Here is a 16292-nt window from a genome sequence, read left to right as displayed (position 1 = left end):
GAGTTTTAATTGACTTTTTCAGTCAAACTTGTGAGAAGTCTCACAGGGCTCCGATAACCTCGATGCTAATAGCAGCGCGGAAAAACGAAGACTGGAGTGAGACCCCTGTGACAAAGAATATCATGGCACGCTGGGCATGCTCAGTAGCCTCAGGCTGCCAGTCAAAAGTTTCTAGAAACTTTGACAGAAGTATTTCCCGCGTTAGGGCTCCGTCAGTGATGTCACCCATATGTGAGGACTAGCATCCTGCTTGTCCTGGGATAAAGAAAGTTATACATAAGGAGAAAAAATAGAAATTATGCAATGACAGGAAGACTCAAAAATAAGCTTTAAAAGAAAAAGGCAGTTCTAAGGTAGAGAAGAAACTGAGGAAAAGGCAATAGCCAGCAGAGACAAAGGATAGATTAAACCTACAGTCACAAAGGTTGTAAAATTATTTGAAGTTTGGTGAAGATTTATAAGGTATTTTACTGCAAGTATGGGGAAGGAGTAGGTGGCTGTGGTGGTGAGTAATATCAGACATAAAATCTCTCTTAAAAACTGGCAGCTTCAGTATCGAGAGGGGCTGTGGTCAGGGCTTGAATTGAGATGTGCATTATTTCCCTTGCTACAAAAGTAAATGAAACAATGCCCTGTGACATCCTACAGGAGACAGCAATTATCTCTGGAGTTACCAAATCAAAGGCAGGAAGCACCACATGTTTCTGTGGCCCTGGAGCTAGGAAGATACTAACTGCTGAGCTGCTAAGGCTTAAGACATACAAGTAGTAGAGTATCGTATGTGGACTCTACAAACATGGGACTGGGACTGGCTGTGGACTGGAATTTGTAAGATCCGGGAGGAGGCAGGGATAGTTCCAGAAAAAAATAGTGCCTGAGCTCAGGGAGTGCAGAGCAGGGAAGTGATCCAAGTTTGTAGAGGAGGGGATTTACAAATTGAAAGGTAAATGGAGCTTGCCATTGAAGGGAAGCCTAACGTGCTAATGAGGGGTGGGAATCAGTGAAGATATGGGTGCAGAGGACAGCTGGTCAGGGCAGGGATGGGAAGAACTGGGAAGCCAACAGAGAAGAACAGGTCAGGGGAAAATAGGGAGCAGAGCATTCAAAGGGATGCGTAGGGAATGAAGCTGGAAGAGGGGTATTAAACCCTCTCTCCACAAATATAAATTTCAGAGTATGCCCATATAGGAGGTTGAGAATTAAGAGAATAGCGGGGGTAAGAAGGGGAGAAGAGGAGATTAGGAAAGTGAAAGAAAAGGAAGGTTGGGAAAGTGTGGTGGTGGTGGCAGGAGAGGGTAGAGGAAGAGACTTGATGAGGATGGGTTGTTGGTAGAAGGAGGAAACTGGTGAGGATGAGCTGGGATTGGAGAGAAGAATGGATTGTGGGACTTTGAGTGCTTCCTTGGCTTTTGTTTTAGGATAGAATCATGTGGCCAAAACAAAAGCCAAGGAAGCACTCACCTGCTATACTCTGGACATTTAAATACAAGCTGGTCAGTCATATTCATAACCTCTTTTTTTCTGTTTTCTCTTATTTGTTGGAGGCACTGTAATTTGTGTTGAGTTCAGCACCCCCAATCATTTTCAAAACTTGGCTCCCATGACACCACTTAAATTATGCCCTCCAAAGAGCAAGTAATCCGCAATGGACAAAATAGAATTGTAGAATGTAAGAATTATCAAATAAATAAATCATATGTGCATGCAAAGTAATGGCTGCAGATGCTTGGCCAATTACCCAAGGATTTTCAATGCAAACTTATGTGGGTTTTGAAAATTACCGCAGTATCTATTACTTATGCCATGTATCTTACTAACACTGTATTATAAACTGAAGATCAGGGGTGGGCAAACACCACTGGTTCTCATCTGCACCAGGAGCTGAGTGAGGAGAGGGTGCTTTCCTGAAAAAGTGAGGAGGGGGTGCTTTCCTGAAAAAGAATGTGTGGTGGACTGTGTCTGTATACACTAAGTGAGCAGGGGGTTGGTCTCAATGAGTGAGGCAAGCATGTGCATGTGAGTAGGAACCAGGGGGGTGCATGAGTGATGAAGTTCAGGGTGCGAGTGTGCAAGTGAGTGAGTGCGATTATAGAGTGCCTCTCGCACCCTCTACCCAGCACCAGTATCATCCACCCTACCCCATCTTTCCCCATTCCCATCCCTCTTCTTTCTTGTTCTCCACTCCTTCTCTCTCTACTCTCTCTATCCCCACCTCCTTAGCAGTTTAGTCCTCAGACTAGACCAGGCAAAAAAAAATCTTCCTAGCCTGGTCCAGCCCAAGATTAACATGCTGGGTCTGCAAAGCCCCCTGCCTGCCCCCACTCTGGCAGCACTATTCACCTCCTACCTTCAGGGCCAAGGTGGGATGGGAAGGAATTCAGCAGTGGTTGCAGGCTTGACAGTATGGCTGCCACTTCAGCAAATTCAAGGCAGCTAACCAGGAGACGACTCCTGCTACCTCTGATTGTCTTCCAGAGAAGAAAAGGTGCCAATGCACCAGTACAGTAAACTACTTTTTTTATTATTGTTTCTCAGTTATATATTGTTTGGTCAACTCTGGAATTTTTTTTAATGTATTTTTTAATTATGTATGTTTGCTTGGACTACCTTGAAAAGTAAAAGTTATGAATGTTTAAAACAAATAATAAAATAAATAAAAATAAATAAATAATGCAAAATGACAGCCTCTGGACCTCCAACGCTTTAAGCTTCTTTTTTGATGCAGTGACATGCATGACAGTGGGCCTTCGATGATGATGGCGGGCAGACAGGTCACAACATCAGCAAGGCATAGAAAATACAGCTTTGAGCAAAGCCAGATTAAAGGTTTGCCCACTTCTGCTGTAGCTTGTACTCTCTCTGGTGTATGAATAAATACAAAGTTTCAACAAAGAAAGAGTAAATACTATACAAACGGTCTTACTGGTCATCTGGCATTGCTTTAACTCCTTCCACATTAACAGAGAGTGTCTGCATGCCTCCAAGAATCTTATGTAGTGACTCTACCAACTGCTGCTGCTGGTTACGGATATCAGTTTCTTTTTTATTGAAGACTAACGCCACCAGCCCATCTTCATCCTTGTTGCTGGGAATACAACTGTAGCCAACAGCCTATAAGAAGTGAAATAATATTGTTACAGAAAGCAATAGTGAACAATTAAGAAACAACATCTATGCTATAGTCAGGGTCAGAATTTTCATAGGGTGCAAATTGTTTTAAACAATTTATCTATAAATATATCATAAACTACACTCTGAAAACTTAGTGGGATAAGAGCACTCTCCCTTTTTTATCTTAATATATATATATATATTAATACTCATCCACCTCCAGAAATCTGCTCACACAATTTTTATTATAACAATATAGTATTCATTAAACTTTTACAACATAGTTAAAAAAACATTTAATATAGAATAGAAAAAATTTTTAAGTGCCAGTTCTTTATTGAAACCCTCTTTGCTAACCCCACCTATCATAAAACCCACCATCTGTATAACTCAATCATCCATACACATCCATACCTCATTCAACTGCTATACCTAGCTACCCTTCCCCCTTAAAATATACAAATCCAACCTTGTTATATGGCACCTTAACCCTTTCTTATTTCCTAACTTAATACATGCCCACAAGGTTATTATTTCACATTAATACCTCTGTATCTTCATAATGGTTAAAACTATCATATAACCATCATATAACAATCTCTCTATTGTTACAATAACACCTTCAATCTATTTGTGTACACATGAATCAGTTAATTAACCATATAAACACTTTAATATCTCTATATAGTAGTTCTTGCTTTTCTGCTGGATCTCAGTCGATAATATTCAATTGTCTCTTCTTTACAGACAATGTCTCTCTGTGCTTGTTATACATCTATCCCATCCCAACAAGTCCCTTGTTTCGCTTGAATAGCTTCATCAGGGGATTTTAATCCTTCATCAGAGAACATTCCATACCGCGTTGGTACAAACTTTGAAAGATAATCATGTGTTTCAAACCGGAATCATCTTGCTTCCTTTGCCTTCTTAAAACTCCAAATACACCTGTTTCAGGAGTCACCGAAGTTGAGAATTACAATTATTAGGTAGAAATGTAAGTGTTATTGTAACAATAGAGAGATTGTGTATAGGTACATGGTTATAAGATAGTTTTAACCCTTATGAAGATACAGAGATATTAATGTGAAATAATAAACTTGTGGGCATGTATTAAGTTAGGAAATAAGAAAGGGTTAAGGTGCCATAAAACAAGGTTGGATTTGTATATTTTAAGGGGGAAGGGTAGCTAGGTATAGCAGTTGAATGAGGTTTGGATGTGAATGGATGATTGAGTTATATAGATGGTGGGTTTTATGATAGGTGGGGTTATCAAAGAGGGTTTCAATAAAGAACTGGAACTTAAAAATTTTTTCTATTCTATATTAAATGTTTTTTAACTATGTTGTAAAATGTTGAGATTACTTACCTGATAATCTCCTTTTCCTTAGTGTAGACAGATGGACTCAGAACAAGTGGGTATAGTGTGCTCGTGCTAGCAGTTGGAGACGGATCTGACGTCAGCACGGGTACATATACCCCCACAGGAAGTGTAGCAACTCAGTAATCTTCCTTGCAAAAGCTGTTATGGATGTATGTGTACTGACGATCAATGAATTAGTGAAACAGGATTCCCCTGACCGATTGATAGTAGCTGGAGACCGCCAGCGTTTCCAACCGGAAGGCGTCGACACCTGGTAGAGTGGACACTCTTATGTAAGAAAATGACAAGGCGTACCTTGAATCGGTGAGACCCATGTACACCGGCAGCTGGGCGGGATGCTGAGTCCATCTGTCTACACTAATGAAAAGGAGATTATCAGGTAAGTAATCTCAACATTTCCTAGCGTGTAGCCAGATGGACTCAGAACAAGTGGGATGTACAAAAGCTTTACTCCCGAACTGGACGGGAGGCTGCCTGAGGACCACGTAGGACTGCCCTCGCAAATGCTGTGTCCTCCCTGGCCTGGACATCCAGACGGTAAAATCTGGAAAAGGTATGGAGGGAGGACCATGTCGCCGCCTTACATATTTCTGCGGGCGACAGCATCCTCGATTCTGCCCACGATGCTGCTTGCGCTCTGGTAGAATGAGCCTTGACCTGTAAAGGTGGTGACTTTCCGACCTCTACGTAGGCTGCTCTGATAACTTCTTTGATCCAACGGGCTATGGTAGGCCGAGAGGCCGCTGCCCCTTGCTTCTTCCCGCTGTGAAGGACGAACAGATGGTCCGTCTTTCGTACTGCTTCTGTCTGTTCCAAGTATCTGGACAGCAGTCTGCCTATGTCGAGATGACGTAGTATTCGACCTTCTTCCGATTTCTTCAAACCTTCCGTGGTAGGCAAGGATATGGTTTGGTTGAGGTGAAATTGTGAGACTACTTTAGGTAAGAAAGAAGGAACCGTGCGAAGATGGATAGCTTCTGGAGTGATTCTGAGAAAGGGATCACGGCAGGACAGTGCTTGTAGCTCTGAGATGCGGCGTGCGGAACACACCGCCAGCAAGAAAACCATCTTCAAAGTTAGCGAACGGAGAGACAGGCCCCGAAGGGGTCTGAAGGTGGATCCCGTGAGGAAATCCAAAACTATGTTGAGGTTCCACAGGGGCACCGGCCACTTCAGTGGCGGACGGATGTGCCTGACTCCTTTCAGGAAGCGGGAAACATCTGGGTGCGTGACAATGGTCTTGCCCTCCCTCCTGGGACCGTAGCAAGACAGCACAGCCACCTGAACCTTGATGGAGCTTAGGGAGAGACCCTTCTGAAGCCCATCCTGCAGGAAATCCAGAACAATAGGAATTGTGGTCGCATGTGGATTGGTGCCATGAGTGTCACACCAGGCTTCAAATACTCTCCAGATCCTTATGTAGGTGAGGGAGGTGGAAAACTTGTGAGCTCGGAGGAGTGTATCTATCACTGGCTCCGAGTAACCTCTTTTCTTCAGTCTAGCCCTCTCAATGGCCAGACCGTAAGAGAGAATTGAGCTGGATCCTCGTGGAGGATGGGACCTTGACGTAGCAGGTCCCGGAGAGGAGGCAGGGGAAGAGGCTCCCCTGCCAGAAGTCTTCTCATGTCCGCGTACCAGGGTCTTCTTGGCCAGTCTGGTGCCACTAGAAGAACTAGGCCTCTGTGCCTCTGAATCTTGTGAATAAGGGTGCCAAGCAGGGGCCACGGAGGAAAGGCGTATAGCAGAGTCCCTGGAGGCCATGGATGAACCAGGGCGTCGATCCCGTGAGAGAACGGATCCCGCTTGCTGCTGAAGTATCTGGGTACTTGAGCATTGGACCTGTCCGCTAGTAAGTCCATGTCCGGAGGCCCCCACCGATCCACAATCATCTGGAAGGCTGTGGGGGACAGCTGCCTTTCTCCCGGACTTAGGCTTTCCCTGCTGAGAAAGTCTGCCCCGGTGTTGTCCCTTCCGGCAATGTGGATGGCGGAGATGTCCTGGAGATTCGCCTCTGCCCAGGCCATCAGCGGGGCTATCTCTAGGGACACTTGTTGGCTTCTGGTTCCGCCCTGTTTGTTGATGTATGCCTCCGTGGTGGCGTTGTCGGACATCACTCTGACTGCTCTGTTCTTCAGTCTGTGAGCAAATCGCAGGCAGGCTAATCGGACTGCCCGCGCCTCTAGGCGGTTGATGTTCCACCCCGACTCTTCTCTGTTCCACCGCCCTTGGGCGGTAAGCTCTTCGCAGTGTGCTCCCCATCCGCTCATGCTGGCATCTGTGGTGAGCAGAGTCCACGTGGGGGAGGACATCTTCGACCCCCTGCTCGTGTGGTTGGACTGCAACCACCACCGTAGCTGGGTCCGCACTCTGGCGGGTAGAGGTAGATGCATGGTGTAATTCTGTACACGTGGTCTCCACCAAGAGAGGAGGGAGTGTTGTAATGGTCTCATATGGGCCCTTGCCCATGGTACCACTTCCAGGGTGGATGCCATGAGACCGAGAACCTGCAGATAGTCCCAAGCTATGGGCCGGCTGGCTCCCATCAAGGACCGTAGACGCGTCTGGAGTTTTAACCTCCTCTTGGTAGTGAGGCTGACTTTGTCTGCCTGGGTGTCGAACTGGACTCCCAGGCATTCCAGTGATTGGGAAGGCTGTAGGCAACTCTTGCTTAGGTTGACTACCCATCCCAGGCTTTCCAGAAGGGTGATCACTCTGTTGGCTGCCCGATGGCTCTCCTCTCGTGATTTCGCTCTGATTAGCCAATCGTCTAGGTAGGGATGGACAAGGATTCCTTCCCGTCTGAGCGCCGCTGCTACGATTACCTTGGTGAAGGTCCGCGGCGCCGTGGCTAACCCGAAGGGCAAAGCCCGGAATTGGAAGTGTTGTCCCAGAACCTTGAAGCGTAGGTAGCGCTGATGATCCTGATGGATCGGGATATGCAGGTAGGCTTCTGACAAGTCTAAGGCCGTGAGGAATTCTCCTGGCTGGATTGCGGTCTTGACTGAGCGCAGAGTTTCCATGCGAAACCTCGGGACCCTTAAGTATCGGTTGACTGACTTGAGGTCCAATACGGGCCGGAAAGTGCCCTCTTTCTTGGGTACCATGAAATAAATGGAATAGTGCCCAGAATCCATTTCCCATGCAGGTACTGGGATTATGGCTTTCAAAGACAGGAGCCTCGCCAGGGTAGCTTCCAATGCTGCCTTCTTGTGGCTTGGACACGGAGATTCCACAAACTTGTCCGGAGGGATGTGATGGAAGTCCAGATAATACCCCTCTCGGATGATGGCGAGGACCCACTGGTCCGACATAATCTCGACCCATCTGGGGTAGAAGAGGGTTAGCCTGCCCCCTATGGCTTCGGCCCCCGGATGGATCGGCTGATTCTCATTGTGGGGTGTGGCTGGGACCCGAACCCGAGCCGGCTCCCCTCTTGCGCTGCTTGGTCCGAAAGGACTGGTTCCTGGCCTGAGGACGAGGTGCCTGGTAGCGAACCCTATAGGGAGTGAAGCGTTGGGAGCTTCTACACCTCTGGAGGGCCTCGGAAAGGCGCGCTGGTTCCTCTTGGACCTGTCTTCCGGCAGTCGAGGCACTGGAGAGGCACCCCATGTGCTGGCCAGTCTATCTAGGTCGCTGCCGAACAGAAAAGACCCCTTGAACGGCATTCTAGTGAGACGTGTTTTAGAAGGAGCATCGGCTGACCAGTTCCGTATCCAGAGCTGCCTCCTGGCTGCTACTGAGGATGAGACCCCATTGGCTGTCGTACGGACTAGGTCGGAGGCGGCATCCTTAAGGAACGAGAGAGCTGACTCCATGTCAGCTGCCGGAGCGTTGTTCCTGATCTGTGACAAACAGGAACGCGTTACCACGGTGCAGCAGGTTGCGATTCGCAGAGACAGAGCAGCCACCTCAAAGGTTTGTTTCAGGATGGCGTCCAGGCGTCGGTCATGAGCGTCCTTGAGGGCCACCCCCCCTCCACTGGAATGGTAGTGCGCTTGACCACAGCGCTAACCAAGGCGTCCACCTGAGGGCACGCCAGCATATCCGTCCAGGGGGTACATGCCAGACAAGGCCCGACCCCCTTTGAATGAGGCCTCCGGCGCATTCCATTCTAAATCGATCAGCTGTTGTGCTGCTTGCAGGAAGGGGAAATGGCGGGCTGTAGGACGAAGGCCTTCCAGCAGGGGGTTCTACATAGATGCCGCCATAGGACTGGGGCCTGGAATAGCCAACTCCGTCAGGCATTGAGAAACCAGGTTGGAGAGATCCTCCTTAGGAAAGAACCGCCTCATGGTTCGGTATGGCTCTATCCCCGAGGGAAGTTCCGCCTCCTCGGGGGATTCGGACTCGTCCTCCGAGACATCAAGGTCCACATGGGCGGGACTGCCCGGAGGCGGGTGCCCGCGATAAGGGCGAGAAGGTCCAGGGGCAGGGTCAGCTGAAGCGGCAGCAGGGCCTGGACGGGAAGCTGACTGCATCTGAACAAAGGCATGGATCCCCTTAAATAGGTCCACCCAGGAAATGGAAGCGATTTCTAGCCATCGGGGTACCAAGTCCCCCGGAATTCCTGGCTGTTCAGGACGCCCCGCTAAATCCGGGGTGGCCCCTGGGGAGCTATCGGTAAACCGCGGTTGAGACGGGTCCTGGCCCGAGGCTTCCACGGCCTCTTCACATTGGGCACAAAGGGAGTCTGGCTCCCCGCTCTGCGTGGCTCTAAGCTGGCACGCTGAGCAGAGGCCGAGCGCTTTCACACCTGAATCAGGAGGTGCCGCCTCTGAGGACGCCGGGGCGTTGAAATGTTCCATCGCGGCTTGCGAATGCCGAGCACCGGTGCTTATGCTGCCAATATCAGCAATAAGCGCTCAATAATATGCGCCCAATAAACAATATGCGCCCAATAATATGCGTTCAATATACATTATGCGCTCAATAATATGTGGTCAGCAATATGCGCTCAATAATATACAATATGCGCTCAATAATATGCGGTCAGCAATATGCGCTCAATAATATACAATATGCGCTCAATAATATGCGGTCAGCAATATGCGCTCAATAATATACAATATGCGCTCAATAATATGCGGTCAGCAATATGCGATGGTTAGTAATATGCGCCCATTAACAGGCGCCTAACATGGGCGCTCAATACCTGAACAAGGCAGACAAAATGGCGACCTCCACGGCGTGCCACATGCAGGCCACGCCGCCAATCCTCGTACCTCGGAGACCAAAAAGTAAGAGATGTACGCCTTACCTGATCCTCGGCGCTTCCCGGCTGTAACCCGGGCTGTCTCCGGCTGCGGGGGGAGAGGGAAAATACCTTCACCACCGCGCTTGAGGAAATGCACCCGCTGCCTCTAAGCCGCCGAACTCGTCTCGCTCGGGGCTAAGTCCATGCCGGGACCGAGGCGCCTCTCAGCCAGGCCCAAGCCCTTCTCGCTCGGGGGCTAGATCTCTGCCGCGATTCGGCCACCGGACCGAGGCGTAGACCTCCGAGGGATCACGGAAATCACCCCGGGAAACTCAACTGGGGGAGGGACCCGAGGGTATCACCGCAGGAGTGCGGGGCTCGTCTAAGTAGAAAGTAGAAAATAGAAAGTAGATTTGGAAAACACGCTCAGCGAGCGTGCAGGCGCTCCAAACTGCTTTGGAGACGGAAATTACTGAGTTGCTGCACTTCCTGTGGGGTTATATGTACCCGTGCTGACGTCAGATCCGTCTCCAACTGCTAGCACGAGCACACTATACCCACTTGTTCTGAGTCCATCTGGCTTCACGCTAGGAAAGTTTACATATTTTTATATAATAAAAATTGTGTGAGCATATTTCTGGAGGTGGATGCGTATTAATATATATAAAAAGTAAGATAAAAAAAGGGAGAGAGTGCTCTTATCCCACTCAGTTTTCAGAATACATAGTGAGCACTATTCAATTCAACTTATTGTCTAATTGTTTATTTACTATATATAAATATATATAATCCTTATACATTTCTTACTTTGAGAGTGCATGCTATATACTCAGACATTCAAGTATTGATTAATTATGCCGAAATGTAATTAAGTGAGATGAAGGAAGAGAGCATCAATTTGGAGAGTCCTGTGTGCAACTTCTTGAAGACTTATTAACAAAATCACTGACTCTGAAGTCACCAGACTTGGATATATTTACAATCACTTAATTTTGGGGTAATGGAAACCAGCATTGGAACATGACCATCCCAGACTATAATCTTTTAGTGGGAGGCTGTATTGAATCTAGTATTGACAAGTGGACAGAGTAATTTACCTCTGATAAGACATCTATGGCAGGGGTGGGCAACCTTTCTGAAGTGGCCACCAGCAGTCCCTCAGTATTGACCTGTACCCAAGCCAAGAAAGAGTTATATCGCAAATTAAACAACTTCTCTTCTAGGGCCAACAAAGGACCCCAAGTTGGAAGCCCCTGCACTAGAGACCTCACATCCCACAGGACACAGAAAAAAAACCCTTCTTCGGTCCCCAAAGGTTCCAACTATATACAAATTTAAGCTCTGCATAAAAAATATAAATCCAACTCCACAGTCTTTCAAAATCAAGGGGTGGGTCTCTGGAATGAGAAATCATATTATATCCGGATGAGATGCCAACTACTTGCTCTGCAAATTTCTTCAAAGGCATCCCAAGGCCACCACCTGTACTCAAAGCGAATTACAGGCGAGACCCTTAGTCAAGCCTTGCTGCAAAAAGGCCAAGATGTAGAGCTTGAAACTGATGTCGCCCCAAAACAGCGAAACACAGAAAACCGTTGATGCTCCAGGTAGATGGGAATATGCAAATATACCTCTGACTAATCCAGAAAAGTAAGAAAGTCCCCAACTATACTGCCCTTATCACTGAGTGTAAAGTTTCCATGCGGAAATGAGTCACTCGCAAATGATGGTCGACTCCTTTGAGATCCAGAATGGGGCAAAGGAAGGAATGGGTATAACGAAATAAATGGAATATCAGCCCATATTTTCTTGTGACACGAGCATTGGGATCATGGCTGGCAGGCTTAGGAGCCTTGACAACGTACACTCCACTGCCTGATTCATCTGTGGAGAGCTGCAGAGAGACACCATGAGACATCTCGAAGAACACTGAGAAACTCCAGAGCATAGTAGTCTCTTATCACCTCCAGAATCCACTGGTCTGACTTGATCTCGACCCACCTGCAATAAAAGAAAGACAGGTGACCCCCTATCTCCTGTTTCTGGGGTGATTGAAGCTTCGGGGGCATTGCTGCTCGAGCCCGCGCCCCCTGTCTGGGACGCCTGGGACGAAAGGCTGAGACTACCCAAAGGTTGAGCCCTCTGAGAAGCTGCTCCTCTGTGGCATCGAAAATATTTGAAGCCACAAGCACAATCTCTCACACCAAATGAGCACAGTGCCTGCATTTTATCCTCTGGTAACCGAGAACCTGGGACTCACCCCACTTATTGGCCATTTTTTCCAACTCACACCGAAACAAGAGTAATCATTTAAAAGGAAATTTCATAGGATTAGACTGTGAACTTCTATCGGCCAATCAGTTCCTCAGCCATAACTGATGCATGGCTGCAATCACTGAAGCCACCCTTCTGGCGTAAGTGCGGACCAGGTCGTAGCCCGCAATCGCCAAAAAGGTGGTTGCCATTCCATCACTGCCCTAGAAATCAAACCAGACTCATCAACTTCCTGAAAGAGAAGCAAGCAAGAGCGAACCACCATGGAGCAGCAAGAGGCTATCTGCAAATTTACTACCACCACCTCAAAGGCCTGCTTAAAGTTAGCCTCAATTCTCCTGTCCTGTCCATCCTTCAATGCTGCTCCCCTTTCCTACAGAGATAGTCATCTGCTTGGTAATGGCACACACCAACGCATCCACTTTCAGAAAGCGTAACTGCTCTCTCACCGCTGGATTCAGAGGGTAAAGCGCTTCCAAGGCTCATCCCCCTTTAAAATTAGCTTCTGGGTCACGCCATTCAAGATCAATCAAATCTTGAATAGCATCCATAATGGGAAAGAAACATGATGCTTTACACAAATAAACTAAAATGGGATTCTTCTTTGGCTCAGACATGGAATCAGCACCCGGCACACCCAGCATCTTCAGTGTCTGGGAGATCAGAGCCGGCAATTCATCTCTATGAAAGAAACACAACATTGTTCTATATGGCTCCAACCCCGGAGGAATTTCCCCATCCTCCAGGGAGTAAGGAGCACCTTCATTACCTATGCCAACTGGGTCCCTATTAGCGTGACCCGCAGCAGGTCTAGACATACTCCGACGCTTACCTGTGGTACCAGATGTGTGGGGATCTGGAGTCTCTGATCCTAAACTCTTAGGTTTGGCCAGCTCCGCAGACTGTGCCTGAAGAAAGGACTGCAGCCCTTGAAAAATTTTCACCCAAGAAGGGGCAGAAGGATCCATACCAAAACCAGGGGTTGCTGGTCCTGCGCCAAATGAATTGCCTTCCCCTGCTGACGAACCAGTTAGGGGAGCCCCAAAACCAGGAGAAACCTCTGACAGGTCCCCCTCCGGTCCCATTCCCACATCATGCTGGGAAGGGCCAGGCTCAGCAAAATTAGCTGGTTACAACTCTCCCTGAGCCTCCAAGCAGCGCTGGCACATGTTATAGGGGACACCAGGCTGAGATGTCCAAATATGGCAAGCAGCACAAAGGGTAAGGTGCTTAGAGTTCTTTGCTACTAGCACGATGGATAAACACCACTAGCTGCACGCTCCCAAAGGCATCTGACAATTGTGCACCCAACTGTGCATCCACACAAGTGAGCCTGGACAAGGTGCCCAAAAACAAGCTGTCCAATAAGCACACTCTACGGAAGCCCAAACTTTAGGCTCCCAATATGCAGTCCAGGTAGGTGCCCACCATATTGCTCACCTGGGCGCATAAGCGCAAACCGACGTCAGAGACTGTTTCGTGGCAGACTTGTGCATAGAAAAGTGTGCGAACGCCGATGTGGTGTACCATGCGGTGTCTGAGCAAAGTCTGAGAGCAAAACCTAACCAAAAGGCTGCTCAATCCGCCAAGCTGCCACAAGTTCCCAAGCTCCCCCGGAGGGGGGAACAAATGTCGGATCAGCGCACCTAGGCTCGAAGACCAGAGGGGAATGGAATCCCTAAAATTATCTCTCCCCCCCCCCTTTTTTTTTCAATATTTACTCTTTACCTGAGCTCAGCTTGTCCCAGCCGATTGAGTCAGCCTCAGGCTGCAGGGGGTGAGAGCAAAGGTTTTCACCCCTGTCCTCGACTTCCTGCACCCGCTAGCCTTTCAGCTGTTTCTCTCTCTACAGCTAAGTCTACGCCGGAAAACCAGCTTCTGGACCGAGGCACTCTACTGAGGGAGGGATCCACAATAAGGAGATGCACGTTCACCATCTACTAGAGATGGAGAATACTGGCGGACTGATGTCAGTGCAGGGGGATATACACTGTGACGACATCTTTGCTCCGTCTCCATCTGCTAGTAGAAGTGCATAACCCACTGGTCGTGGATTAATCTGTCTGAGTGCTAAGAAAAGGCAGTTATTGTACTTACGGACATTGATAAGAATATAAGAAATGCTATGCTGGGTCAAGTCAAAGGTCCATCAAGCTCAACATCCTGTCTCCTAAAGTGACCAGCTTGGGTCACAAAAACCTAGTAGCACACACTAGAAGTCAGGTTAGACTGTCTTGGAGAAGGGTTCTGATATTTCAAATGCCAGGGGTCATGCTAAGATACAGCTGCTTTATGACAGAAATGGTGAAAGTGATTAGATGTGGAAGATGAGGAATAAAGGCAACCAGGCATGATGATCAGCATCCTTAGTCCAGAAAAATCCCACTACAGGTTGGGAGGTAACCCACAAAATGATCATATGGTAGCAACGAGAAAAGTAGAGGAGGGAAGAACAAAATGTAAGCCATAACACACGAGAATAACTTTTAGAATCAGATAAATTAGAAAAGCAGTACAAATTGTACCTTAAACCTGCAAAATGGATTTTCTTGTGTAAACTCCACTGGTGGGATGTTATTGTTGAAATATCCTTTTCCTGTTCCCCAAAAGGCCTGTAGCTGGTTCCACTTTGCTAGAATTGCATCTCGTTCATCTCCTAGTAATGTGGGTGCAGACAGCGCACTTGCTGTGTTTATCAGCTGATTGGACTGAATAGTATTTTGTGCAGGCTGACCAAACAGACTTCCTAATGCTAAAAATAGACAAAATATTAGAAGAAAAGATGTGAGCGAGTACAAGTACAACAGATATTTACAATGTTCTTCTGCAATTACATAACGGTAACAAAGCAAGAAGGTAACACATTTCCCAAAAATTATAAAGTACAAAAAAATATACAAGGGAAATGCAAATGCAGCATAGCAAAAATGTATAACATTTCAAAAAACTTATTTAAAAGTAAGTGTTAACACATATCCAATACATAACATTGAGGGTCCAAAAGACTAACTTAATTTGATCCCCAGAAACATACACACAGACATGGACTTAAAAACTCAACAAGCACACTATTGCATGCATAGCATTCACACAGCTACTTCCATCCAGAAATCAACTCTTGACCTCAGATGATTGTGAATTTTGCCACGTTTTGAGAAATTGATACACAAAGGCTATTGATCAACAAAAACCCCATGAAGAAGCTGTTTTCCAGCTAAACAGTGGCTTCTGTTGGGGTATCACTTGTATAAATTAACAAAAACATTTTGTACATATTGTACTATTGATCGTTTTTGAGTGGACAAACATGTCTTCCTGCATTGTTTTAGTTGAGTTTTGGATGGAAGTAGCTGTGTGAATGCTATGCATGTAATAGTGTGCTTGTTGAGTTTTTAATTCCATGTCTGTGTGTATGTTTCTAGGGATCAAATTAAGTTAGTCTTTTTGGACCCTCAACTTTATGTATTGGTTATGTGTTAACACTTACTTTTAAATAAGTTTTTGAAATGTAATACATTTTTGCTATGCTGTATTTTACATTTTCCTTGTATATTTTTTGTACTTCTGCAATTACATGCCACAGGTGCATGTTAATAAGGTTATAAGGTAAAAACTTTGGGTATATTCAATCTGACAGAAAGGCACTTGCTTTAGAACATCTGAATTTTATCTGAAAATACACCATTTAGATGCATTTCAATACTACTTTTTAAGAGTGATCTTCCATGGAACAATTACCTAAATGCTAATAATCTGAGGCTTCTGATTTCACATCTGAATAGAGAACATGCTATAATTATCACCAGATCTAAATATGCTTGCCATGTTAGTGTCTTGAATTTATATCAATAAAAGTCAAACAAGTTGCAGGTGATACCTTTTTATAAACTGTGGAGTCATACGCAGAAACAGCTCAAAGAGCCTGTAGCTCAGAAACCCAACGTGCTGCACACTAGAAAAACTGTCTTTAAGGTAAATAGCTTCAAGTAGAGGCTATGCCGCGGCCGAAAGGCAGGACCCGCCATGAAATCCAAGACCAGATTAAGGTTCCATAAAGGCACCAGTAGCCACAAGGGAGGATGAAGATGCTTATCGTCCTTCAAGAACCAGACAACATCTGGATGAGAAGACAAAGGCCCACCATTGACTCGCCACCTATAATAAGCAAGAGCTACCACCTGAACTTTCAAGGTGTTAAAGGCCAATCCTTTAAGCAATCCTTCATGCAAAAATTCCAACATTAATGGAATTTCTACTTTGAGAGGCTGAGAAACTCGTTCCTCACAACAGGCCTTGAAAACTGTCCAAACTCTGACATAAGCAAGAAACAGA

At 46.6% G+C, this 16292-nt stretch overlaps 1 protein-coding gene across 3 annotated transcripts in view; it reads right to left on the bottom strand.

Annotated features, from left to right (window-relative positions):
* The window catches only part of NUP54 (nucleoporin 54), a 285045-nt gene that overhangs the window by 135951 nt on the left and 132802 nt on the right, over positions 1-16292 (bottom strand). For all 3 annotated transcript variants that reach the window (XM_029598453.1, XM_029598462.1, XM_029598444.1), the window contains exons 5-6: positions 14486-14712; positions 2924-3111 (exon numbers count right to left, since the gene is read on the bottom strand). In XM_029598453.1, the coding sequence (XP_029454313.1) occupies positions 2924-3111; positions 14486-14712 (415 nt within the window). The remainder of the gene's footprint in view (positions 1-2923; positions 3112-14485; positions 14713-16292) is intronic.

Source organism: Rhinatrema bivittatum, chromosome 1, assembly GCF_901001135.1.
Source record: "Rhinatrema bivittatum chromosome 1, aRhiBiv1.1, whole genome shotgun sequence".
NCBI classification, from domain to species: domain Eukaryota; kingdom Metazoa; phylum Chordata; class Amphibia; order Gymnophiona; family Rhinatrematidae; genus Rhinatrema; species Rhinatrema bivittatum.
The sequence above is the reverse complement of the archived record's forward strand: the minus strand, read 5'-3'. Positions and strand labels throughout refer to the sequence as shown.